At 40.2% G+C, this 26,658-nt stretch overlaps 1 protein-coding gene across 3 annotated transcripts in view; it reads left to right on the top strand.

Annotated features, from left to right (window-relative positions):
- Positions 1-26,658, top strand: part of aggf1 (angiogenic factor with G patch and FHA domains 1) — a 63,053-nt gene that overhangs the window by 11,799 nt on the left and 24,596 nt on the right. For all 3 annotated transcript variants that reach the window (XM_043707179.1, XM_043707172.1, XM_043707186.1), the window contains 5 exons: positions 11,525-11,627; positions 11,935-12,428; positions 14,264-14,395; positions 17,908-18,084; positions 23,481-23,808. In XM_043707179.1, the coding sequence (XP_043563114.1) occupies positions 11,525-11,627; positions 11,935-12,428; positions 14,264-14,395; positions 17,908-18,084; positions 23,481-23,808 (1,234 nt within the window). The remainder of the gene's footprint in view (positions 1-11,524; positions 11,628-11,934; positions 12,429-14,263; positions 14,396-17,907; positions 18,085-23,480; positions 23,809-26,658) is intronic.

Raw genomic sequence — 26,658 nt, 5'->3', positions numbered from 1 at the left:
AGTAGTACCCACAACTCCGCTTCATTTGAGGCTGAATCTGTACTTTAAACATGTTGAACATAACATTTTTGTATTCTGCACACCTGTTTATAAAGCCCAGGAACCAATACGCTTTATCAATCACTCTCCCACTCTGTCCTAATGCCATCAATGATGTATGCACATATGCACCTTTGTGTCTTTGCTTCTGAACCCATTTAGAATTGTGCTTCATAGTTTATATTATCTCTGCATTCTTCCTACCAAAATGAATCATTTCATGTGGCTCTATTTTTTATCTGCCACTTGCTCACACATTACATCAATCAATGTCCTTTTGAAGCGGTCATACTTATGGTTTACAGTTCATCCAGTTTTTGTTTTTTCCGCAATTTTAAAATTGCATCCTGTACACAAAGCTCTTGATCATTAATGTATCAAGAACAGGGATCTAGAATAAACCAATCTCCAGTCCAAACGTTAACTGTTCACCGCTACTGTTTGTTCTCTGTCACTCACCCAATATAATTTCCATTGTGACTCTCTATCCTCTAAGGTTTTAACTTTGTTCACAATTCTGTTTGCCAGTTTACCAAAAATATTGAAATGATTAGATTCTTTCTTGTCAGAAATGTTCATTGCCTGGCACTTGTGTGGTGTGACTATTACTAGGCAGGCCAAACCTGGATGTTGTCCAGCTCTTATTGCGTTTAGACATGGACTACTTCTTATCTGCCTGCTCAAGTACATATAAAAGGCTCCATGGAACTATTTTTAAATATAACAGGGGAGTTACCCTATTAACTTTTATCTGAGGAATCATGGATTATGGTCAATACTTGGCAATTGTTCTCAAATGTCCCCATTTCTGACCTTACGATGGAAGGAAGGTCCGCTGCTGATGAAGCAGCTGAAAAGGTTGGGCCCAGAATAGTATCCAGAGGAACTCCTGCAGCAATGAGTTGGGGTGCTTGGTCTTCACAAATCACAATCCTCACTCTTTGTGCTAGGTATGACTCCAACCAGTAGAGAATTTTCCTTCTATTTCCCATTGTTTTCAGATTTGCTAAAGCTTCTTGATGCCTCACTTGTTCCAATGCAGCCTTGATATCAAGAGAAGTCACGCTCCCCTCCACTCTGGAGTTCAGCTCTTTGCAGCTTTGGTTCAAATAGGAAACAATGAGGTCAGGAGCTGAATGGCCTTGCCAGAAACTAATCTGAGTGTCAATAATCAGGTCATTGTTAAGCAAGTGCTGGTTGATAACACTGTTGATGACTACTTCTAATATTTTACTGATAATTAAGATCATACTGATGGAAAAGTAATTGGCATTTGTGCACAGTGTCTACCTGAACAGTTTTCCACATTTTTGTGTTGGAGCTTTTTGTTAATTCACATGAGTGTCGCTGGCTCTGTCAACATTTATTGCACATCACTAATTCCCTTTAAGGTGGCGGTGAGCTGCATTCTTGAACTGCTGAAGTCCATGTTCTATAATAGAGAAGGCAGGCCTTTTACTCCACAAGGAATGTGCAGTGGTCACTCTTACCGATACGGTCATGGATAGATGCATCTGCAGCAGGCAGATTGGTGAGGATGTTTTTCCCTCTGGTTTCCTTACCACCTGCCGTAGACTCTTTATGGAGCTATGTACTTTACAACCCTGACTTGCTCGATCATCTGTGCTGCTGCTGACCTGCTCTTGGAGTTGAACATTGTACTCTTGGTGGGGTATTTCCTTCAGCGCCCTTGATACTCTCAGTACATCCTCCAAGTGTTGCTCACCACTGAGGAGCACTGATTCACCAGCTGAGGAAGTATGGTATGCAATAGTCAGATGGCGGTTTCCTTGCCCATGTTTAAACTGGTGCCATAAGACTTCATAAGATCTGACATCAGTGTTGAGGACTTCCAGGTAAAAAGACAAGGACTGCAGATGCTGGAAACCAGAGTCTAGATTAGAGTGGTGCTGGAAAAGCACAGCAGGTCAGGCAGCATCCGAGGAGCAGGAAAATCGATGTTACGGGCAGGGTTTCCTAATGAAGGGCTTTTGCCTGAAACGTCGATCTTCCTGCTGTGCTTTTCCAGCACCACTCTAATCTAGACTTGAGGACTTCCAGGGCAACTCTGTCCCAACTGTACATCATTGTGCTGCCACCTCTAGTGGCCCTGTCCTGCTGTTAGGACAAGACATGTCCAAGTATGGTGATTTGTGTTATCAGGGACATTGTAAGGTATAATTCCATGAATATTACTATATTGGGCTGTTGCTTGATTAATTGGTGAGACAGCTCTCCCAGTGTTGACCACTAGCTCAGATGTTAGTAAGGAGGAGTTCGCAAGGTTGTTTTTGCTGTTGTCATTTCTGATGCCAGGTAGTTTGTCTGATTTAATTTCTTTGTTGAGACTTTTGTAATGATTGATACAAATAAGTGGCTTGCTAGGCCATTTCAGAGTGTAGTTGAGAGTCGACCACATTGCTGTAGGTCTTTAATCACATGTCAGCCAGACCAGGAGAGAATAGCAGATTTCCTTCCCTGGAAGACATCAATGAACTAGTTAGGTTTTTCTGACAATTATTTAGATTCTTACTTCTAGATGTTTTATTTCATCCAAAGTCTACCATCTGCTATGGCTGGATTCGAATTCTAGTTCCCAAAACATTAATTGAATTGAAATTATTATCACATGTACTGAGGTACAGTGAAAAGCTTTGTCTTGCAAGCAATACAGGTAGATCACATAGTTAAGTAGCATAGATAGTAAATAATAGGTAAACAGCGGCAAAAACAGAAACACAGGTACAGGTGAATGTCAAGAGTTTGAGTCATTCAGTATTCTAACAATAGTAGGGTAGAAACTGTTATGAAACTAGCTGGTGCTTGTGTTCAGGCTTTTCTGTACCTTCTCCTCGATGGTAGGGGTTGTAAAAAAAACATTGCCAGGGTGGGATGGATCTTTGAGAATGCTGACACCCTTTCCTTGATAGCGGATCTGGTAGATGGATTCTCTGGATGGGAGGTTGGCCTTTGTGATTGTCCAGGCCGAGTTCACCACTCTCTGTAACCATCTCCGATCTTGAATGGTACAGTTGCCATACCAGGTAGTGATACATCCATACAGAATGCTCTCGATGGCGCACCTATAAAAGTTGGCAAGGGTATTTGCTGTCATGCCAAATTTCCTCAGCCAAATTGAGACGTTGTTGGGCCTTTGTAACCAGTGTGTCCACATGAAGAGTCCAAGAAAGCTTGTTGTGGATGACCACTCCCAGGAGCTTGACTCGTCCACTTGCCCACTCGTTCCACCTCTGTGCTGTTAATGTGTAGGGGGTCATGAGTAATATCCGGCTGGAAGTCAATAGTGAGTTCCTTGGTTTTGCTGGCATTGAGAGCTAGGTTTTTCTCAGTGCACCATTTTTCCAGGTCTTCCACCTCCTGTCTGTAATCTGTTTCATTGCCATCTGAGATTTGACCAATTATGGTGGTGTCATCAGCAAACTTGTAAATGGCATTAGTCTGGTATTTCGCAATGCAGTCATGGGTATACATTAGATACATTTGTGGATATATGGCTAGCAACATTACCACTAGGTCATCACCTTCCCACTGTAATAGAACAACTTGCCTATAGGCTGGCAAGTTTTGGAGCACGTCTTCAGAACGCTTAGAGTCATACAACATAGAAATAGACACTTTGATCCAAATCGTCCATGCCAACCAGACATTCTAAACTGATCTAGTTCCATTTGCCAACATTTGGTCCATCTCCCTCTTAAACCCTTCCTATACATATAGCCATCCAGATACCTTTTGGATGTAGGTTTGCTCGCTGAGCTGGAAGGTTCATTTCCAGACGTTTCGTTACTTTACTAGGTAACATCTTCAGTGGGCCTCAGGCGAAGCACTGCTGTAAATTCCTGCTTTCTATTTATATGCTTGGGTTTCTTTGGGCTGGTGATGTTATTTCCTGTGGTGAAGTCACTTCCTCTTCCTTTTCTCAGGGAGTGGTAGATGGGGTCTAACTCTGTGTTTGTTGATGGCATTCCAACCGGAACTCTATGTTTCTAGGAATTCTCGTGTTTGTCTTTGTTTGGCTTTGTCCTAGGATAGATGTGTTATCCCAGTCAAAGTGGTGTCCTTCCTCATCCGTAAGTGAGGATACTAATGAGAGAGGGTCATGTCTTTTTGTGGCTAGTTGGTGTTCATGTATCCTGGTGGCTACTTTTCTGTCTGTTTGTCCAATGTAGTGTTTATTACAGTACTTGCATGGTATTTTGTAAATGACATTAGTTTGCTTGTCAGTATCAGGTCTTTCAAGTTCATTAGCTGCTGTTTTAGTGTGTTGGTGAATTTATGGGCTACCATGATGCCCAGGGGTCTGAGTAGTCTGGCAGTTATTTCCGAGATGTCTTTGTAGGGGAGAGTGGCTAGGGCTTCTACTTGTTTGGGTTTGTTGCTGAGAAATTGGCGGACTGTGTACATTGGGTACTCATTCTTTTTGAATACACGGTATAGGTGATTTTCCTCTGCTCTGCATAGTTCCTCTGTGCTACAGTGTGTGTTGGCTCGTTGAAATAATGTTCTGATGCAGCTTCATTTGTGGGTATTGGGATGATTGTTTCTGTAATTCAATACTTGGTCTGTATGTGTTGTTTTTCTGTAGACACTGGTTTGAAGTTCCCCATTGGCTGTTCGCTCTATTGTGACATCTAGGAATGGCAGTTTGATGTTGTTTTCCTCCTCTTTAGTGAATTTTATGCCAGTAAGGGTCTTATTGATGTCTTGAAGGTTTCCTCTAACTTGTTTTGTTTAGTGATGACAAAGGTGTCATCCACGTAGCGGTCCCAGAGTTCGGGTTGGATGGTTGGCAAAGCTGTTTGCTCAAGTCTCTGCATTACTCCCTCTGCTAAGAACCCTGATATCGGAGATGCCATGGGTGTTCTGTTGGTTTGGCTGTAGGTTTTGTTGTTGAAGGTGAAGTGGGTGGTAAGGCATAGATCCACTAGCTTGATGATATTCTCCTTGGAGATGAAGTTAATGGTGTTTGGTGTGTGTGTCTTTGGGTCTTCTAATAGTGTAGTCAGTGTTTCCTTGGCCAGGTTAATGGTGATTGAAGTAAACAGGCTGTTACATCAAAGGATACTATTATTTCATCCTCTTCTATCTTAGTGTCTTTAGTCTTTAGGAATTCTTGCGTGGAGTGGATGGAGTGGTGTGTCTTCTACTAAGTGTTTTAGTCTTCAGTATAGCTCCTTGGCCAGTCTGGAAGTTGGTGTTCCAGGTAGCGAGTCTGATTCTGAGGGGGCTCCTGGTTTGTGAATTTTGGGTAATCCGTAGAAGCGTGGAGTGTTAAATCTGTCTGGTTTCAGTTTTTGAAAGTCGGTCTTATTTATTTCTCCAGATTTCTGAAGTTTTTTTGAGTAATGCTGTGATTCGGTTCTCTAGTTGTGGGATCGGGTCTATCGCCACTTGTTGGTAAGTGTTGGTATCTGTAAGTAGTGTGTTTGCTTTTTCAATGTAGTCTCTTCAATTTAGAATGACAGTCGAACATCCTTTGCAGGAACAAGAAGTGACTTCACCACAGAAAATAACACCATCATGGGAAATGACATCACTGACCCAAAGAAACCCAAACATATAAATAGAAAGCAGGAATTTTCAGCATTGCTTCGCCTGAGGCCCACTGAAGATGTTACCTACTAGCATCACAAAATGTCTGGAAATGAACCTTCCAGCTCAGCGAGCAAACCTACGTCCAAAACCTCAGCCTGAGCTACAAATCTTCTCAAAACTCGCTAATCCAGATGCCTTTTAAATATTATAATTAATTGGACCCATTTTCAGCACCTCTCTAGCAGCTCGTTCCATACACACATCACCCTCTGCATGAAAACATTGCTTCTTGGGTCCCTTTTAAATCTTTCCCCTCTCCCCTTAAACCTGAGCCCTGTAGTTTTGCACTCCACTATCCTGGGAAAAATACCTTGGCTGTTCATCCCATCCATGCCTCTCATGATATTATAAACCTCTACAAGGTCACCCCTTGGCTTCTAATGCTCCATGGGAAAAAAAGCCCCAACCTGTTCAGTGTCTCCTATAGCTCAAACCCTCCAATCCTGGCAACATCCTTGTAAATCTTTTCTGAAACCTTTGAAGTTTAACAATATTTTTCTTTTGGTAGGAAGACCAGAATTGAATGCACTATTCTAAAAGTGGCCTCATTAATGTCCTGAACAGTCACAACATGACCTCCCACCTCCTATACTCCATGCTCTGATCAATAAAGGCAAATGTGCCAAATGCCTTCTTCACAACCATTCAACCTGCGACTCCACTTTCAAGAAACTACGCACTTGCACCCTTAGATCTCTTTGTTCAGCAACACTCCCCAGGCCCCTACCATAAACTGTAAAAATCCAGCTCCGATTTGCCTTAACAAATGCAACACCTCGCATTTATCTAAAATAAACACCGTCTGCCATTCCTCGACCCATTGGCCTGCCTGATCAAGGTCCCGTTGTGCTCCGAGATAAATTCTAACTAATTGTGATGTCATCTGCAAACTTACTAACCATAACTCCTATGTTCCCATCCAAATTATTTATGCCGATGATGAAAAGCAATGGACCAGCACTGACCCTTGTGGTGCTCCCACTGGTCACAGGCCCCCAGTCCAAAAAACATCCCTCTACCACTGCGCTCTGTCTTCTACCTTTGAGGCAATTTTGCATCCTGTTGGCTAGCTCCCCAGGTTACATATGGTCTAAGCTTGCTCGCCAGTTTACCACGTGAAACCTTGTTGAATGCCTTCCTGAAGTCCATATAGACACAGTCTAGCACTCCGTCATTTTCAATCTTCTTTGTCACTTCAAAAAACCTAATCAAATTAGTGAGACACAATTTTTCCCCGCATCAAGCCATATTGACTATCTCTAATCAGTACTTGCCTTTCCAAATGTATGTAAATCCAGTCCCTCCGAATCCCCTCCACCAATTTATCCACTACTGACATCAGGCTCATTCAGTCTATAGTTCCCTGGCTTTTTCTTATCACCTTTCTTAACTAATGGCACCACATCAGCCAAACTCCAGTGTTTTGGTGCCTCACCTTTGACTATCGATGATACAAATATCTCAGCAAGGAGACCAGCAATCTCTTCCCTAGCTTCCCACAAAGTTCTGGGATGCACCTGATCAGGTCCCAGGGATTGAAACAGCTTTTATGTATTTTAAGACGTCCTGCACCTCCTCTTGTGCAATATGGACACTTTTCAAGGTATCACATTATTTCCCCACATTCTCGAGCTTCCATGTCCTCCTCCACAGTAAATACTTGGTTAGTATCTCACCCTTCTCCTGTGGTTCCACACATAGATGGCCTTGTTGATCTTTAAGGGGCCCAATTCACTCCCTAGTTACTCTTTTGTCCTATAATGTATTTGCACAAACTCTTTGGATTCTCCTTAACCCTATTTGTCAAAGCTATCTTGTATACCCTTTTTGCCTTCCTGCTATCCATCTTAAGCCCCTACACTCCTCTAGGGATTCACCCAATCCCAGCTCTTCATACCTGATGTATGTCATCTTTTTCTTGACCAGAACCTCAATTTCTCTAGTCATCTAGCATCCCCTATACTTACGAGCCTTACCTTTTACACGAACAGGAACATACTGTCTCTAACTGTCATTATCTCATTACCTGCGAGTAGCCTCTCCCAATCACCTTTTTAAAGTTCCTGCCTAATACCATCAAAATTAGTCTTAATCCAGTTTAGAACTTTTTTCCCAAGAGAAGGTCAGGGTTTACTCCTTCTCTAGTACGTACATCCACGTATTGAATAAGCAAATTTTCTTATACACACTTAACAATTTCTTTCTATCCAAGCTCTTTAATACTATAGCACTCCCAGTCTGTATGGAAAATTAAAATTCCCTACCATTATAATCCTGAGATGTTCTTGCGTATTTGCTTCTCAATTTCCCACTGACCATCGGGTGGCTTGCAGTACAATGCCAAAAAGCTGATCATTCCACCCATATAACTTCACTGGATGTTCTCCGAGGAATATTCATAGACTCTCTACAGTCTGGAAACGGGCCATTCAGCCAATTGAGTCCACACCAACCCTCTGAAAAGCTTCGCACCCAAACCCCTCTTTACCCTACCCTGTCCCTGTAACCCTGCATTTCCCATGGCTAATCCAGCTAACCTGAACATCCTTGTGCGCTCTGGGCAATTTAGCATGACCAATCCATATAATCTGCACATTGTAGGAATGTGGGAAGAAACCGGAGCATCTGGAGGAAACCTGTGCAGACACTGGGAGAATGTGCACACTCCACACAAACAGTCACCTGACAGTGGAACTGAACCTGGGTCTCTGGCGTTCTAAGGCAGCAGTGCTAACCACTGAACCACTGTTAGCGATTTTTGAGAAGATTTGTAGCTTAGGTTGAGGATCAGATTGTAAGTTTGCTCACTGAGCTGGTAGGTTTGTTTTCAGACTATGCTAGGCAACATCATCACTGAGCCTCCGTTGAAGTGCTGGTGTTCCGCCCCGCTTTCTATTTCTGTGTCTTGGTCTCTTAAGGTGGGTGATATAATTTCCGGTTGTTTTTCTCAGAGATTGGTAAATGGGGCTCAAATCAATGTGTTTATTGATGGAGTTCCGGTTTGAATGCCAGGCGTTAGGAATTCCCATGCGTGTCTGTTTGGCCTGTCCTAGGTGGTATGTGTTGTCCCAGTCGAAGTGGTGTCCTTCTTCGTCTGTATGTAAGGATACTAGTGATAGTAGGTCATGTCTTTTGGTGGCCAGTTGATGTTTGTGTATCCTGGTGGCTAGTTTTCTGCCTGTCTGACCGATGTAGTGTTTGTTATGGTCTTTCCAGGGTATTTTGTAAATGGCATTTGTTTTGCTGGTTGTTGGTATGGGGTCCTTTAGGTTCATCATTAGTCATTCCAGTATGTTGGTAGATTTGTGGGCTACCATGATGCCAAGGAGTTGGAGTAGTCTAGTAGTCATCTCCGAGATGTCATTGATGTACGGTAGTGTGGCTAGAATTTCTGGGCATGTGTCTACTTGTTTGGGTTTGTTGTTTAAGAATTGGCGGAGTGTGTTTAAAGGACACCTGTTCTTCTTGAATATGCTGTAAGATATTTTCTGCTTGTAGTTCCTGGGTGCTACAGTGTGTTGTGGCCCATTTAAATAATGTCCTGATGCAGCTCTGTTTGTGGGTGTTGGGATGATTGCTTCTGTAGTTCAGTATCTGGAGTGTTTGTGTGTTGCTTTCCTAGACGCAGGTCTGCAATTCTCTATTAATAGCGTCTGACATCCGCACTAGATACAGGGCCTAAAATTGCTCACAATATTCCAAATACACTGTGATCAGAGTTTTATACAGCCTCAGTGGTACATGTTCACTCTTATATTCTAGCCCTCTTGAAGTAAATGCTAACATCGCATTTGCCTTCGTAACTGCCAACTGAACCTGAATATTATCCTTAAGAGAATCATGAACTAGGACTGTTAAGGTCCTTTTGTGCTTCAGATTTCTGAAGGCCCTTTTCATTTAGAAAATAGTCTGTGCTTGTATTCTTTGTACCAAAGTGCATAACCTGACTCTATCCCTGCCCTTTAGAGAAGTAAATTGCCAAAGCACTGTTAATGTGGAATTATTTAAGGATGATGCGTTGGATGCAGAGACTGGTGGGTGGTAGGTGAGGACAAGGGGTCTCTGTTTTCATTGCGTTTTGAGGGACTGGTGTTTAGAGCAGTGGAACGGGAAATGGAGGTGGTGCGGTGGAATGTTGTCTGGAAGACAGGGAGGAAAAGCATATTGTTTGAAATAGGTGGACATCTGAGCCGAAGCCTGGATATCGTCCACATCTTTTTGCATTTGAACACTGACTGCTTCAGTATCAGAGTCGTCGTGAATGGTGCTGAACATTGTGCAATTATTGGCGAACATCCCGACTTCTGATCTTATGATGGAGGGAGGGTCATTGATGCAGTTGAAGATGGTGGAGCTAGGACACTTACTGATGAACTCCTGCAGACATGACTGTCCTCCAACAATTGCAGTCATCTTTATTAGTGTGAGGTATAACTCCAACCAGCAGAGAGTTTTCATCTTGATTCCCATTGATTTCCATTTTGCTAGGGCATCTTGATGGCATACAGAGTTAAATGTGGCCTTGGTGTCAAGGGCATTCAATCTCTCCTCACCTCTGGAATTCGGATCTTTTGTCCACGTTTGAGCCGAGGCGATAATGAGACCAGGAGTTGCGTGGTCCTGCTGGAACCCAATCTGGGCATCACAGAGCAGGTTATTGCTGAGCAGTGTGATCCTTAATAGCCCTGTTGATGATATCTTCCATCATTTTCCTGATGATGGAGAGTAGATAGATGGGGAAGTAATTAGAGTCATAGAGATATATAGCACGGAAGCAGACCCTTTGGTCCAACCCGTCCATGCCGACCAGTTATCCCAACCCAATCTAGTCCCACCTGCCAGCACCCGACCCATATCTCTCCAAACCTTTGCTATTCATATAACCATCCAAATGCCTTTTAACTGTTGCAATTGTACCAGCCTCCGCCACTTCCTCTGGCAGCTCATTCCATCCACGTACCACCCTCTGTGTGGAAAAAGTTGCCCCTTAGGTCCCTTTTATATCTTTCCCCTCTCACCCTAAACCTATGCCCTCTAGTTCTGGACTCCCTGACCCCAGGGAAAAGACTTTGTCTATTTATCCTATCCATGCCCCTCATAATTTTGTAAACCTCTATAGGGTCACCCCTCAGCCTCTGCTCTAGGGAAAACAGCCCTAGCCTGTTCAGCCTCTCCCTCTCGCTCTAATCCTCCAATCCAATTAGCTAGGTTGAATTTGTCTTGCTGTTTGTGTATCTGAGCAAACTGTGATGCTGTGGGCCACTGGAGGAGACGGAGATGGATCACCTATTTGGCACCTCTGGTTGAAGGTTGTTGCGAATTCTTCAGCCTTCCTTTTTGCTTTTCTGCCATTGAGTATGGGGATATCTGAGGAGCCACCCTCCAGTGAGTTGTTTAAATATCCACTATCATTAAGGATTGCAGAGCTTAAATCTGATCTATTGGTCATGGGAATATTAAGCTCTGTCAATCACTTGCTACTTAAGTTGTTTAGCACAGCAGTAGTTCAGTTTGGTGACTTCACCAGGTTGACACTTCATCTTTAGTTTTGCTTGGTGCTGTTTCTGGCATGCGCTCCTTTTCTCTCTCTCTCTCTCTCTGTATCTGTCTCTCCCTGTGTCTGTCTGTCTCTGTCTCTCCCTCCAACCCCACCCCCCCACCCAAATGATGGAGAAGGGAATACATGGTCGTACTGAGCATTCGTGGGAAGAGGCTTATATTGGAACATGAACTGTTATAGAGACCATTTGAGCCAAATGGCTGTCGCTATGCTACTACATTCTGTGAAACTAGCGTTTTTAATTAACATTGACTTTTAAAAGTAGTTTTGTCATCTGCAAAGAAGTGAAACATTGTCCCATCTTTACAGGTTAAAGATTTGACTGAAAAAGTCCAAGAAGGAGACAAGGAAGAAACCGGCACAGTTGATATCGGAGTTCAGACTGATCTTTGCATTTCCCCTCATTATAAAGGTAGGTGTTGAGAATTGTCTGGAGAAAATAAAATTTTGTCTCAGGCTGCCAGTTTACTCTACAACTTTTCTAAGTTCACTGCTTATTCATCAGCTGATAACAATTTGATCCATTTACAAAAGTATTAGAGGTAATTCCCAGAATTGAGTAACAGTTATTTCTGGCAACTCCACATATGCTTGCAATGTTAACATTTTTCTAAAGAAAATTGTAGCGTAATTCTGTTCGGGAAATGACACAAATTAAATATTCTAGAAAATGGTGGTGTCTAAATTTTGTAACGAAACTTTGTCTTTCTATTCCCTAGATTATTTCCAGAATGCCGCTCTGGATTTTCATTACCACTTGAACAGTGATCAAAATGGCAGGAATGAAGTATCAGTGCTCAAAATTCATGGAGGTTGTGGAAAAGATCAGACTGTGATTGAGGCCTCTACTCCGTTTCAAACACAAGCACAGACAATTAGTTATACTGAGCAGACTCAAAAAGAGAACCATCATTACTCAGAACAGGCTCACATAGGCAGTCACCAGTACAAAGAGCAGCCTCAAACAGGTAGCCATGCATATATGGAACAGGCTCAAACAGACATCCATCAGTACACAGAACAGGCTCAAACGGACAGCCATCAGTACACTGAACAGGATCAAGCAAGCAGTAGGCAATTCACAGAACAGACTGAAGCAGCCAACCATCAGTATACAGAAAATGTCCAAGTAGATGGTTATCAGTACATAGGATATCCTGAGAAATCAACACACTTGGATGGATATGGAGACCATTACACTAAAAATGCAGAAGTAAGTATAGTATGTCATGATTTGAACCAGAGTTGAGATTAAACATATTGCTCCTAATTAATGTATGAGTATTGCTGAGGAAAAACACATTTTGTCAAAGCTTTTCATCTGCACTCATCAAGATAATTCACAAGAAGTAGCAATTCAAGAAGAAAACCAAAATATATATTCCATGAGAGGAAAGTGCTGGTTGGTTATTACCGGGGCCTGTTAGTTTCAGATGAAAAGAACATGTGTACACTACATCTGCTCCTACTCAATAGGTGATAACAATTCACTGGTTCATTTCTCAGGACAAATTGGAAATTCTGATAACTTTTAAATGGAAAAATAAGCAAACAAAGACAAGATATTTCATACTGATAGAGAATATAATGGGTGTGTAAACTACTGGCATATCTGTACATCTCAAGAGGGATTAGCAGAGAACAAGCACTTGCTCAAGTATTAATACTTGAATGAAATAACATGTAAACAGCAGTATGAGTGATGGCATCATGCCTTGCACCTTAGCCCTGCAAATCAGACTACGTTGTTGTCACAGCCGCCTTCATGAAATAGTGGGGCATCTAAGATCTGAGTTAAGTAGTTAGCTGGTGTCTGAAGCTAGTCATTCTAGCTGGTAAATACCTGTGCAAATGCATCTTCCTGCCTTCCTTGTGTGTGAATTCCTCTTCTTCCTGCAAATCCTTGACAGCAATTGGCAGAATTCTAATCATGTAGTTAGAGTGAAGAATGGCAGGTAGTGACAGGAATAGTGCTGTGGTTGGAGGTCTGTGGACAAATTCAGTTGTAAACAACTAAGTGATCAACCTATCACAAAAGTAATAATGCAGCTACAACTGTATAACTGTCAATAAATCTAACTTATTTAAACAAAAAGGACAACAGGTCCATCTGTAAAAATGGATGCACTTAAATACTGGAAACTGCCAGTGTTCATTTAAATTAATATACGGTGCATTTAGTATTCAAAGGTCAAATTGTGACATTCATTGAGGGATCTATTCTAGTTTATTACCATCTGTTTTAGGTTTTAATGAGACTTGTGTATAATGTCATTCTTGGGTCTACCTACTCCACCTTTTTGTTATACATGATGGCTGCTCCCCGAGTGAAATGTCAGGATTTCCAGAATGCACAAACACGTTTGTGTTTGAACTACAGGCATATTGTTATGGGGACGATTGTTTAATTGTGGCACAATGATCAGTGAAATATCTCTAAATAACTTTTAAGCAAATTCTTCGTCATCTGCAATCTTTATTACAGTTGACACTAACATACTGTAGCAATTATTGGTTGTGTAAATGGTTTTCAATGCTCAAGTGTGATCATCATCACTTTCAAAATGGCCGTTATTCCTTTTCAATTTCTGTTCCTTATTCTGCAAAGCTTCACTCACCTATCACTCATATTAACTTCAAGGTCTCTCCTCATTTAAAATTTTTGTCTTTGTGTTCAAATGCTTTTATGGTCCTTGACCATATATGTCTACTGAAGTCATTCACAATGCTTCTGGAGCTATCCACTCTTTTTCTTATCTTGGCAGTTATGCTGTTAGTTTCCCAGGACCCACACAGTTGAATCCTGTCTCCACCCTTGTAATTCCATATATTCCCCTTCTTGTCAGAAACCGCCTCTTTGCTATCATTTGAATCATTGCTCTTAAAGTTTCCTTCTTTGTCAAATGATTGTACGTTACGCAAAATAAAATCCTGATCCCTCATTAATGCAGCTCAAATAAAATTCAGAAGTTCATCACATTTGGTGTTCCAAAGGTTAAATGCATCAATACATATTTGATCTAAAACATTTTTATCTTGTCTTTCAAGGACTTGGAGAATACATCATTGGCAGACAGTTTGCGTGCTACTGCAGAAGCTGCCATGTCACAGACAGGCTTCACCTACGATGAAAGTAGTGGGATGTATTATGATTACAGTACCGGCTACTACTATGATTCGGTAATATGCATCTTAATCTTAAATGAGCTTTTTGTTTCATTATTTAATTAACTTTTATTTATAATCATTTTTAACATATCTAAACTATTACTGGACTGTGTTTTATCATAAAGGTGGGTGGCACGGTGGCACAGTGGTTAGCACTGCTGCCTCACAGCGCCAGAGACCCGGGTTCAATTCCCACCTCTGTGCAAACTCCACACAGTCAGTTGCCTTTCTCCCCGTGTCTGCGTGGGTTTCCTCTGGGTGTTCCGCTTTCCTCCCACAGTCCAAAGATGTGCAGGTCAGGTGAATTGGCCATGCTAAATTGCGAATAGTGTTAGGTGAAGGGGTAAATGTAGGGGTATGGGTGGGTTGCACTTCGGCGGGTCACTGTGGAGTTGTTGGGCCGAAGGGCCTGTTTCCACATTGTAAGTAATCTAATAATATTTGAAAGTGATGGTATAATGATAAATTGGCACAAAATATTGGTTGGACACATTATGAATAATGTGGACAGCTTGTTTATAAAAGTATAGTGGAACTGTAGTAAAGATGATTGTTTTGGAGTATGATTTGAGGACAGAAGGTTTGTTAAATTGAAGAACTGGATAAATCATGACTGCATTCACTGCAACAAAAGTCAATGATAGAATTGATTTAAATTTGTGAAAATTGAAAGAGTTTTTGAAAAGATTAATAGTGATTATTTTCACTGATTAGTATATTTCAGAACTTAGAAACAAACTGAGTGGTGGTTGATGTGAGATTGTAAGTATTTATATAAATGAGAGTTATTAGAATAGATAAAGCAACGTAAGTAGTCATTGAAGCAGATACAATAACAGTAATTAAGATAAGATTGGAAAAATGTTTCTAAATTATACAGCCAAAAGGAGACCTCTTGACACATCTTGCCTGGTCTCTTAATTAGTCCAACTCCACTGCATTGTAATTCATAAATTGCTAATTAAAAATATTTCCCTATGTCACCCCTGGCTATTTTGGTCAATCATTTTAAAACTCTGTCTCCAATCGTTAATTTCCTGCCAAAATAACTATTTCTACATATCTATTAAAACCCCTCATAATTTTGAACACTACTGTTAAATAAAGCAGATTGTTGTAAATTCATAATACCACTTAATTTCAAGTTTAGAAGCATTGGCCATTTCAAAACAAAAGATATTTTAAAACATTGTTAAGTAGTGTACCAGTGCATTTTTCTACGAGCTCAGTGACTTAAACGTAGTGAGTAGCTGGATCATATATTCTAGAAAGGCCCTATGGTTGTTTGGCAAAATTGACTCATAATCTGTTTTCTAAGGTGATAAATTAGAGCTATGGCACTGCAGTTAGAATCAGAAAACTTGGTTAGAGAGGCAAAAAAAAGGGCCAGGATTCTATTTCAAACTGTTATCCACTAAACACTTTTAGATTCATATATCTAAATGTTACCCAAAGGCAGAAACAGCTAGGCTATGTTGCTTCACGTTGATAAGAATTTGCTGTCTCTCTGAAAGCTCAAACCAGCATGAAATTGTAGCCAATAACAGATCAAAACTTTCAGGAGAGGTAGAATGAAGATAAAAGGTAATTAGAAAAAGAATTGATTGTTAAATTAATACTCCTCCTTTAAATCCTTACCTCTTCCATTTTTTTTCTCTCTCTTTCTACCTCCGGCCCCTTTCCAGCAGAGAAAAAATTGGGCGGCACGGTGGCTCAGTGGTTAGCACTGCTGCCTCACAGCGCCAGAGACCCGGGTTCAATTCCCGCCTCAGGCGACTGACTGTGTGGAGTTTGCACATTCTCCCCGTGTCTGCGTGGGTTTCCTCCGGGTGCTCTGGTTTCCTCCCACAATCCAAAGATGTGCAGGTCAGGTGAATTGGCCATGCTAAATTGCCCATAGTGTTAGGTAAGGGGTAAATGTAGGGGTATGGGTGGGTTACGCTTCGGCGGGTCGGTGTGGACTTGTTGGGCCGAAGGGCCTGTTTCCACACTGTAATGTAATCTAAAAACTCTAATCTAATCTAATCTAAATATGATATATGACTACATGGTATGACTACAGTTTTCGCATCCATTGTTCTCTGTCATTAAAAATTATCTTGCCTCTGTTATTTTTCTCCCCAATATTACCAGACATTTACATTTGGAAACACTAGCTTCTGTTGTGTTCACTTCCAGACATACATTTGCCTATTAGCACTCTGCAGTGAAGCATACTGTGCATCAGTACAATGCAAGCTGTCCTTTGTTTCAGTTTTCTAGTGTCCAGTGTATAGTGTGTGTGTGTGTCTTATATTTTAAAACAAACTTTGAACATTACTGGAAAGAAAAACAAATTTTGTCAAAGCTTTCTTGCCTTGCATTCGTTGACCCATAGGGATGTACAGCATGGAAACAGACCCTTCGGTCCAACCCATCCATGCCGACCAGATATCCCAACCCAACCTAGTCCCACCTGCCAGCACCCGGCCCATATCTCTCCTAACCTTTCCTATTCATATACCCATTTAAATGCCTTTTAAATGTTGGAATTGTACCAGCCTCCACCACTTCCTCTGGCAGCTCATTCCATTCTGTGTGAAAAAGTTGCCCCTTAGGTCTCTCTCATATCTTTCCCCTCTCGCCCTAAACCTATGCCCTCTAGCTCTGGACTCCCCGACCCCAGGGAAAAGACTTTGTCTATTTATTCTCTCTATGCCCCTTATAATTGTGTAAACCTCTATAAGGTCATCCCTCAACCCCCGACGTTCCAGGGAAAACAGCCCCAGCCTGTTCAGCCTCTCCCTGTAGCTCAAATCCTCCAACCCTGGCAACATCCTTGTAAATCTTTTCTGAACCCTTTCAAGTTTCACAACATCTTTCCGATAGGAAGGAGACCAGAATTGCACGCAATATTCCAACAGTGGCCTAACCAATGTCCTGTACAGCCGCAACATGACCTCCCAACTCTTGTACTCAATATACTGGCCAATAAAGGAAAGCATACTAAAAGCCGCCTTCACTATCCTATCTACCTGTGACTTCACTTTCAAGGAGCTATGAACCTGCACTCTGAGATCTCTTTGTTTAGCAACACTCCCTAGGACCTTACCATTAAGTATATAAGTCCTGCTAAGGGTTGCTTTCCCACAGTGCAGCACCTCTCATTTATCTGAATTAAACGCCATCTGCCACTTCTCAGCCCATTGACCCATCTGGTCAAGATCCTGTTGTAAGTGAAAACAACTTTTTTATACTCTTTGATTAGAGAGTGCTGATTGATATTGCCTGGACCATGGAGACCGTGCCAGTTATAACTAACCAACTAATCAGAGTTACTTGCCAACCAATCCACACTCTCCTCATACAGTTTTCACTTTACTTTCATATTTCTTGTGAATCGTGAAAAGCTTCGACAAAAAATCTTTTTCCGACAATACTCAAATTCTGTTCAGCTGAGTGACTATATATTACGCATGAAATTAAATCCTAAAAAGTAAAATGTACATTAAGTATTTATGGCTAAACCTTTTTGTGTTCTTAAGGCAAACCAACTCTACTATGACCCAAACACTGGAATTTACTATTATTATGATACTGAGAGTGGTCTGTATCAGTTTCATTCTCAAGTGGATCTATTGTCGTACTGTGCAACAGAAACGAAGAAAAAAGTTAAGAAAAAACGAAAAGGAGTGGCAAAGTTTGCTTCAGTGAAAGAGAAGGTATCTTACATTTAGTTATCCTTACTGCAGCTGAAATTAAAGTGCATTTTAGCCCATATATATTACATGGCAGAGGAAGAAACTCTCAAGATCCAAGTCGTTTACTACACACTTTCATGCTATAAATGACAATGGTTTCAGGACTTTTAAATTGAGACTGGGCAGGGGAGCTGCGTGGTTGACAGTGAGAATGAAGATTTTAGGTTACAGGAGAATATAGACAGATTGGTCAGATGGGCAGATCAGTGGGCACATGGAATTTAACCCTGATAAGTGTGAAGTAATGCACTTCAGAAGAAGTAACAAGACAAGGGAATACTCCGTGAATGGCAGGACACTAGGAAGCTTAGGTGAGCAGTGAGGTCTTTGAGTGCTTGTCCACAAATCCCTGAAGGCAGAAGGACAAGTTAATAGGATAGTTAAGAAGGCAAATGGGACACTTCCCTTTATCAGTTATGACCTAGATTATAAGAGGAAAGAGGTTGTGTTGGAGCTGTATAAAACTTTGGTTATGCCACATCTGGAATACTGTGCGCAATTCCGGTTAAAACACTATATGGGTGTACATGATTGTACTGAGGAAGTTCACCAGAATGTTGCCTGGAATGGAGTAGTTTTGCTATAAAGAGAGGCTGGATAAGCTCAGGTTGTTTTCTTCAGAGCAGAGAAGACTGAAATGGACTTAGTAAAGGTGTGTAAGATTATGAGGAGTATGGACAGTGTGGATCAAAAGCATCTGTTCCCCTTACTTGAAGGGGCAGTAAGAAGGGTGCATAATCGTAAGGTAATTGGCAGGCGGAGGAGCAAGTCCTGGAAGGTGGGACTAGAGTAGATTTTATGGGTCTAGATTAGAGTGGTGCTGGAAAAGCACAGCAGGTAAGGCAGCATCCGAGAAGCAGGAAAATCGACGTTTTGGGCAAAAGCCCTTCATCAGGAATAGAGGCAGAGTGCATGCAGAGTGGAGAGATAAATGAGAGGGGGGGTGGGGGTAGGGAGAAAGTAGCATAGAGTACAATAGGTGACCTGGGGGTTGCAGTGAGAGAGAGACTCACTGAGATTCTTGTAGAGAGACAAGGAAGGTCATCTACCTTCCCCACCCTCCTCTCTGACCTATCACCCCCAACCCCATCCTCATTCACCTATTGTACTCTATGCTACTTTCTCCCCACCCCCACCCCCCTCTCATTTATCTCTCCACTCTGCAGGCACCCTGCCTCGATTCCTGATGAAGGGCATTTGCCCGAAACGTCGATTTTCCTGCTCCTCGGATGCTGCCTGACCTGCTGTGCTTTTCCAGCACCACATTAATCTAGATTTTCTGGGTGTTGACGTGCAGGACTGAAGGGTCTATTTTGTACTGTATAATTCTAAACTCATTTTGGCATTTATTTTATTAATTCTGTTTTGTTAATTTGTTGATGTGGACTTCGTTAACTAGGCCAACATTTATTGCACATTCCTAATTTCCCTTGAGAAGATAATAGTGAGCTGCCACCTTGAACGACTGCTGTTCAAGTGATGTATGTAGACCCACAGTATTGTTAGGGAGAGAGTTCCAGAATTTTGAGCCAACAGCAAAGAAAAGCAACTATTTTTCCAAATAAGGATGGTGTGTGACTTGGAGTGAAATCTGCAGGTTGCGTTCCAGTGTGCCTCCTGCCCTTGTCCTTCCAGGTGTAGTGGTGGTGGTTGTGGATTTAGAAGGTACTGTTGAACCTTGGTGAGTCACTGCAGCACTTTTTGTAATCATGCTCATAGTTGCCACGATACATCAGTAGTCGATGAAGTGATATTTAAAATGGTGGATGTAAGATCACTTAAGTAGCTGCTTTGTCCTGGATAGTGTCGAGCTTATCGAATATGTTTGGTGCTGCATTTATTCAATCGACTGAAGTCATACTCATCATACTCCTGAATTATGATTTATATGTGGTGGTTGGGTAGTCAAGCAATGAGTTACCTCAGAATTTCCATCCTCTGACCTATCCTTGTAACCACAGTATATTCACGACTGATCCAGTTCACTTTCTGGTCAATGGTAACCCTGCCAAAATATTGATAGATTCCACAATTTGTTATGGAGTTTCAGATGGCCTAGCTGTGGGAATTTCTTTTACAGTACTATGCATTGCTTTCTATCAAAGAACAGTGCCACTAGATAGTCATTAGCTAAGTAGTGAGCGTGTGCTAAACAAATGGCAGATGATGAGAACTCCTCACATGAAGTATGATGAACTTATGATAAAATAAATAAGTATCAATATCCTCCTGAACATAGCATGATTGCAAACCTTACTCCCTTCACTGTTGCGCCAGTCTTTCCTTTCCTTAATCATGGTAAGCACTAAACCCTTATTATAAGAATCATGTTCTCGTACTTGAACAACAATTTAAACCACTTTAATTCTGGTTTGCACAATCTTGTTTGAATTTGATGACATTATAGCCAGCAGGAACGTAATCAAAAATGTATTTCAGTTCGCCCCTATCAGTCTTCAGATGTACCTTGGCAGGACAGCATTTTGAGTAAAAGAGCAGCTAGCAGCTTATATAAATAATTTGTTCATGCCACATAAAATCATTCATGCTAACCTGAGATTTGATCGCAATAACTATTATTTTTAGCTTTTAAAAGAGTTATTTGCATTTTTAATTTTTACATTGTATGCTATTGGATTGCTCTAACATTTTTATAAGATCACAAGAAATAGGAGCATGAGAAGGCCATTCAGATTATTATGCCTTCAATGAACCTTACCATTCTGCAAGATGTTGGCTAATCTGTTTTTGGCTTCCACTCTATGTTCTTGCCCCCTTGACTCTCCTGTTGATGATTTTTTGGGGTAAGAACCGGTGTGCAGCTTCCTTCAGGGCTAATACCAATGATTCCTGTAGCCAGGAACCAGGAGATACCTGGGTCTAACAAATGTGACTCATCTTTTCAATTAAGGTGGTCTAGAATCCATGCAATGTTTATGGCAATGAGCATTAATAGACTAAAATACTGCCAGGGCCTTTTGGTTTTTTTAAATGTTCGGCTACTCATTAGATTCTGTTCCTCCTGTCCTCAGCTGCTGCAAATGACAGAATCAATGGCTAAATTGAAGATTTCTTCTATGGGATGGTCAGAATCAGCAACAGGTAGATTAATTACTAAGAAATAGATTTCTGCTACAGTGCCCTAAAACGGGTAATGTGGAACTAAAACCATTAATTATATATACACGTAAAATGAAATCCAAAAGTACCAGGCTTTAAATATTACAGTGCTTAAGTGACAGATATTATGCAGAGGTGTGTGATGCTATCTTTGAGGCATAGTCCTCTCTCTGCATTTTTATTCTATTACCTACTTATTATTTGCTGACCTTTATCTTGGGTACAGCATTGAAATCTTGTTGTGAAACCAAAGAAGTGTTTTTTAAAAAATCATGGAAACTGTGTCTCGTGCAATGAAATTTGTTGAGGGAGGTATTGTTGAAGGCCTCTCCAGACCAAAATTTAGAGCCATCGCTGGGATTTTAAAGAGATTAAACTATATAAAGTTCAAGGACTTAAAAAAAAAAATTATTGTTCAGATGTCATTTTACATAGCAGGTAAATCAAAATGAAAGTTCTCTTGTAAAGTGGAGTTTCAGTAAAGCAGAGTTGGATGGGAAATATTTATTTGGCAATAGATCTTCCACAGAAGACAGCTGCAAAAGAGGTGCATCACCCTAAACTCAAAGTTAAAGAGAGTAATTAGGACCTGCCAAATAATTTCAAGAATTCCAACTTGTCAATATTTTCTTCAGTGTATTGCCCAGTAAATTACTTGCATGATGCTACCTATTCATTGCTGAAACAGCTGGAAGAATTATATTATCGAGAGAGGAAAACATTTATTCAAGTGAGACCGTATTTATACCTTCTACTCCTTTCATTCTTGCAGCAGCCGCATTCTCTGCAGAATGGGTCCTGGTCCATCTCTTGCAGTATACTGTTCTTAAGTTGTTTAGCTATGCTACCTTTTGTTTAAGTTTGTATACCAATGGGATACCAAAATTTAAAAAGGCCAGATCAAGTTGTCAGTTGGTAACTCGTCATTCTTTTCAAATTAAGAATAAAAACCTCATCAAATTATATTTTTATATTTTTGAAGGCAGTCAGCTGTCTTGTATTGCTATTGTATTACAGTGTGTACTACTATCCTGGTCAACACTTGCCTTAGTTCTCCAACTGTATGACTTGAGCAAATCCCTGTTTTAGATCAAATAACTCTTTAATTATAAATAAATCAGAATGAAACAGAGACCCGCAGAGAACATGTGTCAGTGTCAAAAAACAAACTGAGGAAAATGCACAGCAGGTCAGGCACTATCATCAATAAAAAGTGATGAATCATCACCATCTACTTCTACATAATTATGTATGGATATTTTATTACAAGTGTCACAATTTATTGGGCTTATTTTTCTGCATCCAATGCATCCTTATATATAAAACCACTCATTTTCCTTTCCAGATGAAACAACTGTTCATTGTTTTTGGAATACTTATAAAAATAATCAAGTAAATGAGTTAACTTGTTGATGTAGCATTCTTTACAACTAAAATAAAAAGCATTGGAGACGCCTGTTATTAAAGACCTAAAAACTAGCTATAAAGCTTTTGAACATTGCTTTTCTGTAGTTTTTCTGACTTTAATGCTGAAAATTTATTTTGTTGTCTATATTTACTGACAATCCTGTGGTTTTCAATTTTCTATTATTTGCTCATGGGAAGTAAACTTTGCTGGCAAGGTTAAAATGTATCACCCTTGAAGTGTTGGTGAGCTGCTGTCTTGAACTGCTGCAATCAATGTGATGCCGGTTTACCCAGAATACTTTTAGGAAGAGAGTTCACGTTTGATCAAACAATACTGAAGGAATGGAAATATAGTTTAAATTTAGGATGATTTGTGATGGAAGGAAGTCTGCAGGTGGTGTTCTGATGTTGCTGCCGCTTTGTCCTTCTAGGTAGTACAGATTCTAGTTGGAAGGAGCCTTGGCAAGTTACTGCATTGTCTTGTGACAATGCACTGTGTTGGCTCTGTGCACCAGTAGTGGAGGGAATGAATGTTTGTGGTGCCAATATAATTAGTGTGTATCATTTTTTGTTGTTCTCTGTCTCTAAATTCACTGTAAATTACAGAGGTTGAAGATATACAATGATTGCTGATTCAGACCTAAGAGACTTCCACATTGTGCACAAAGCATTTTAACATTGCTTTCCTGAAATTTTCACTGCTCGTGTAAAAATACCCAAAAGATCAGAGCTTTTTTTAAAGTTTTGAGATGCAACTTGTCATTGACAAATATCATGAGAACACTTGGGAGATAGGCCCTTCAAATTTGATTATCTTTATTTCTTCTAAGGACACTGAAGCTGGTATACCGAAAGCTTCAAATATTTGCAGGTGCTGTGACCCAGAACAGAGTGAGACATTGTCAGAAGAACCAGGAAACAAACGAAAAAAAACAGTAGTGGATGTGAGTGAACAGGATTCACTCAATGAGCATAATCTAAATGATGAAGCTATCCATAATGAAAATGTTGAAGGGAAATTGGAAGAGAAGAAAGAGGCGGAGTTTGGAAGTGAACCAGAAGAAGGAGAAATTACAGCCTCAGATCAAAGTGGATATTCTACAGATGAAATGACAGAAGAATCAAGTGAAGATCAAGATGAAAGTGAGAAAGAAGATGGTGAGTGACAGTTTACTATATGCTTGTATAAAATCAGATGCAAAGGTTCGCAGTTACACAGATTCATGCTCAGGTATGTGGATTCTTTTAATCACATAATATGTGAATTTTAGCCTCAGTCTATTTGATAGATGCAGCTGTATGCCAGTCTACTGCTTAGTCTCTACTGTCCAGAGGAAGTAATGTTGCTTCCAGGTATCCTGAGTCATCTAAATTAGTATAAATAATTAGGGCTATCCTGATATTTAAATAACATGCCATTTGCCTTTCTTTATCTGAACAAGATAAACTCAATTATAATGTTTAATTTGTTTCCAGTGTTCAAAATTTTAAATGATGTTAAATGTATTCATTAGGTTTCTTGTCTTTGCCCATGTATTTTCATAAAATTTGAATGTTTATAAAAATATGCATATTTTGTTTTATGCTTTGAAATTATTCAGCATTGTAGGCTTTTCAGACAGATTCTTGGAACTTAGAGTACATTCCTCCAACTTGATGTATTTGCAGTGGCTGCATTTCAGTGATCTTTCTGAACATTTTGCAAGGATTGTTGGCTTCTAAAATGTCTCTGATTCTGTTATAAACATAAAACGACACTTATTCTGTTTCACTGAATCATTGTGTCTCGGCAGCATATTATCAGAGGAAAGCTGTCTTGTATAGCCTATATCATTCAAATAATTTTTGTGTTACGCCTTGGCCTGTGATACATTTGAATCTCCAAATTAGCGTGTCTTTTGTCCTTCCTGTAAAACTTGTTTGGTATGATTTGAAGGTTCATATTTTCCGAAAGAACTGCTATATTAGTTTTAGAGTGCATGCACCTTAACTATTCTATGTAGCTGCATTTGTTTGCTGTGCAATAAGTATGGCTTTAAAAAAAAAAGACAATTTGAGTCAAACATTTGAGCAGGTTCTTTGTATATTACACAGCTCTTTTGACCTCAGTATCACTTGCCATGTGAACAAATTGATACTCCATGAGAAATACAATAAAATTTAGAAGTAGAATTGTGGCCTGGAATTCACAATATACAAATATTGATTTCAGTTGTTCCACAATTAGCGCTGTCAATCTATAGAGATTGTTCTGGAACCTTCAGAAATTAAAGATTAATCTTCTGGATACTTGCCAGGAGCATAGGAGAAAAGTCATGTGAATATCTTAATTAAGAAGCTGACTTGCAGTATCTATTTTAGGTATAAAAATATTGGAGAAACAAAACAGCTGTAAGAGATTGGAGATCATGTGACGAAACTTCAGGAATAGGTCCATTCTGACCATGCAACCACATCTGCAGCATGTTGAGAGTTAATTATGATTGTCATCAAATCTGAAATTGAAAGCTAGTCTTGGTGATGGTCAGCACCACAATGATACCCCGACATTCTGCACACATTATTTGTGCCAGTGCAATCACAGCATTAGCTTCTAATTCTGGAAGTTCTTGTTATGCGTGGACCCCTTAGTGACCGTAAAGCAATCACTGATTATTGTGGAAAAATAAATGCCTGAGTCATTAATTTCCTTTTAAGGAAGGAAATCTGCCTTCTTGCCTGGTCTGATCTACTTATGATTCCCGACACATAGCAGTGTGGATGAACTCTAAACAACCCTGTAAAATGGCCAGGCATTCAGTTCAAGGACAGTTAGAGATGGGCAATAAACATTAGTTTTGTTTGCAATGCCCACATCGCATGAAAGAGTGAAAAATTAGGAATTACAAAAATTATGTGTGATGAGCAAAAACAGTGGCTTTCCACTTAGGTCATTCCCAGCTTTATACTTAACAAGGCTAGATAGTGGTTATAAAGCCAACCGAGTGTATGATTTCCTGAGGGGGGTCATATAGTTTGGAATAAATTTGAAGTGTATTCAAGGCAAATCACTGAGACCTATCACTTTTTTTTCGGCATATTATATTGCACAATGTGTTCTTCTCCAAGCATCTGGATCATTTTGATGTAGGAATCACCTGGATGTTCCATTTCTAGACAACTTCATCTTGCAGGACATTTTTGCCTTCACAGTCTTGATCATTCTTTTCAGGCAGCCTTCCATGAATTAATGCATTATTAAATCAGACTGGATGCTTCATCTATGTTTATTTGAACCTTCTGTATTTATTTAAAATCTCCACTGTGCTGGTATATTTGAGTTTTTAGATAACTGAAAATTTTATTGATTTGTTTTCATTATCTGATTTTTTTTCATTAAATGGTTGTTGAATCTTTCACACATTCACCTTATGACTAAAGCTTCAATCAACTTGTGCATATGATGTTCTAAGTTGGTGATTGTGATTTTACCACCAGTGTATTGTCATAACCATTTTACAAATCTGGACCAGCCATGTGCACATAGAGCAAATAGACTTGGTATTCTGTGTCTAAGTACTCAGCAGCTGATTTAGTAGTATCTTTCCACGACCTACAATGCATAAGTCAGAAGTAAATTAGAATTTTTCCACTTGCTTTGATGAGTACAACTCAAAATGCACTCAAGATGCTCAACACCTTCCAGGACAAAGCAACTCATCCTCTACCTTAAACATTCATTGTCTCTGCCAACAACTCACCATGCACAAAGTGTGTACCATCGACAAGATAGCATTGCAGCAATTGCCAAGACTTCTTCAGCATATCCTAAAAAGCTACAACCTACACCAGCTAGAGTGAATTCACAGCCTGCTGATCCAGAGCTGCATACAGGACTTGTACAGTTCTCAACCTTCATTGATCAAATCTGTTTTGATACTAATTATGTAGCTTGCTTTATATATCATATTACCATTGTACTTGTAGGAAGGCATAGTTAATTAATTATGTTTTTGTAAAAGCTTAACT

The sequence above is a fragment of the Chiloscyllium plagiosum genome, chromosome 2 (genome assembly GCF_004010195.1).
Source record: "Chiloscyllium plagiosum isolate BGI_BamShark_2017 chromosome 2, ASM401019v2, whole genome shotgun sequence".
NCBI lineage: Eukaryota > Metazoa > Chordata > Chondrichthyes > Orectolobiformes > Hemiscylliidae > Chiloscyllium > Chiloscyllium plagiosum.
The sequence above is the reverse complement of the archived record's forward strand: the minus strand, read 5'-3'. Positions and strand labels throughout refer to the sequence as shown.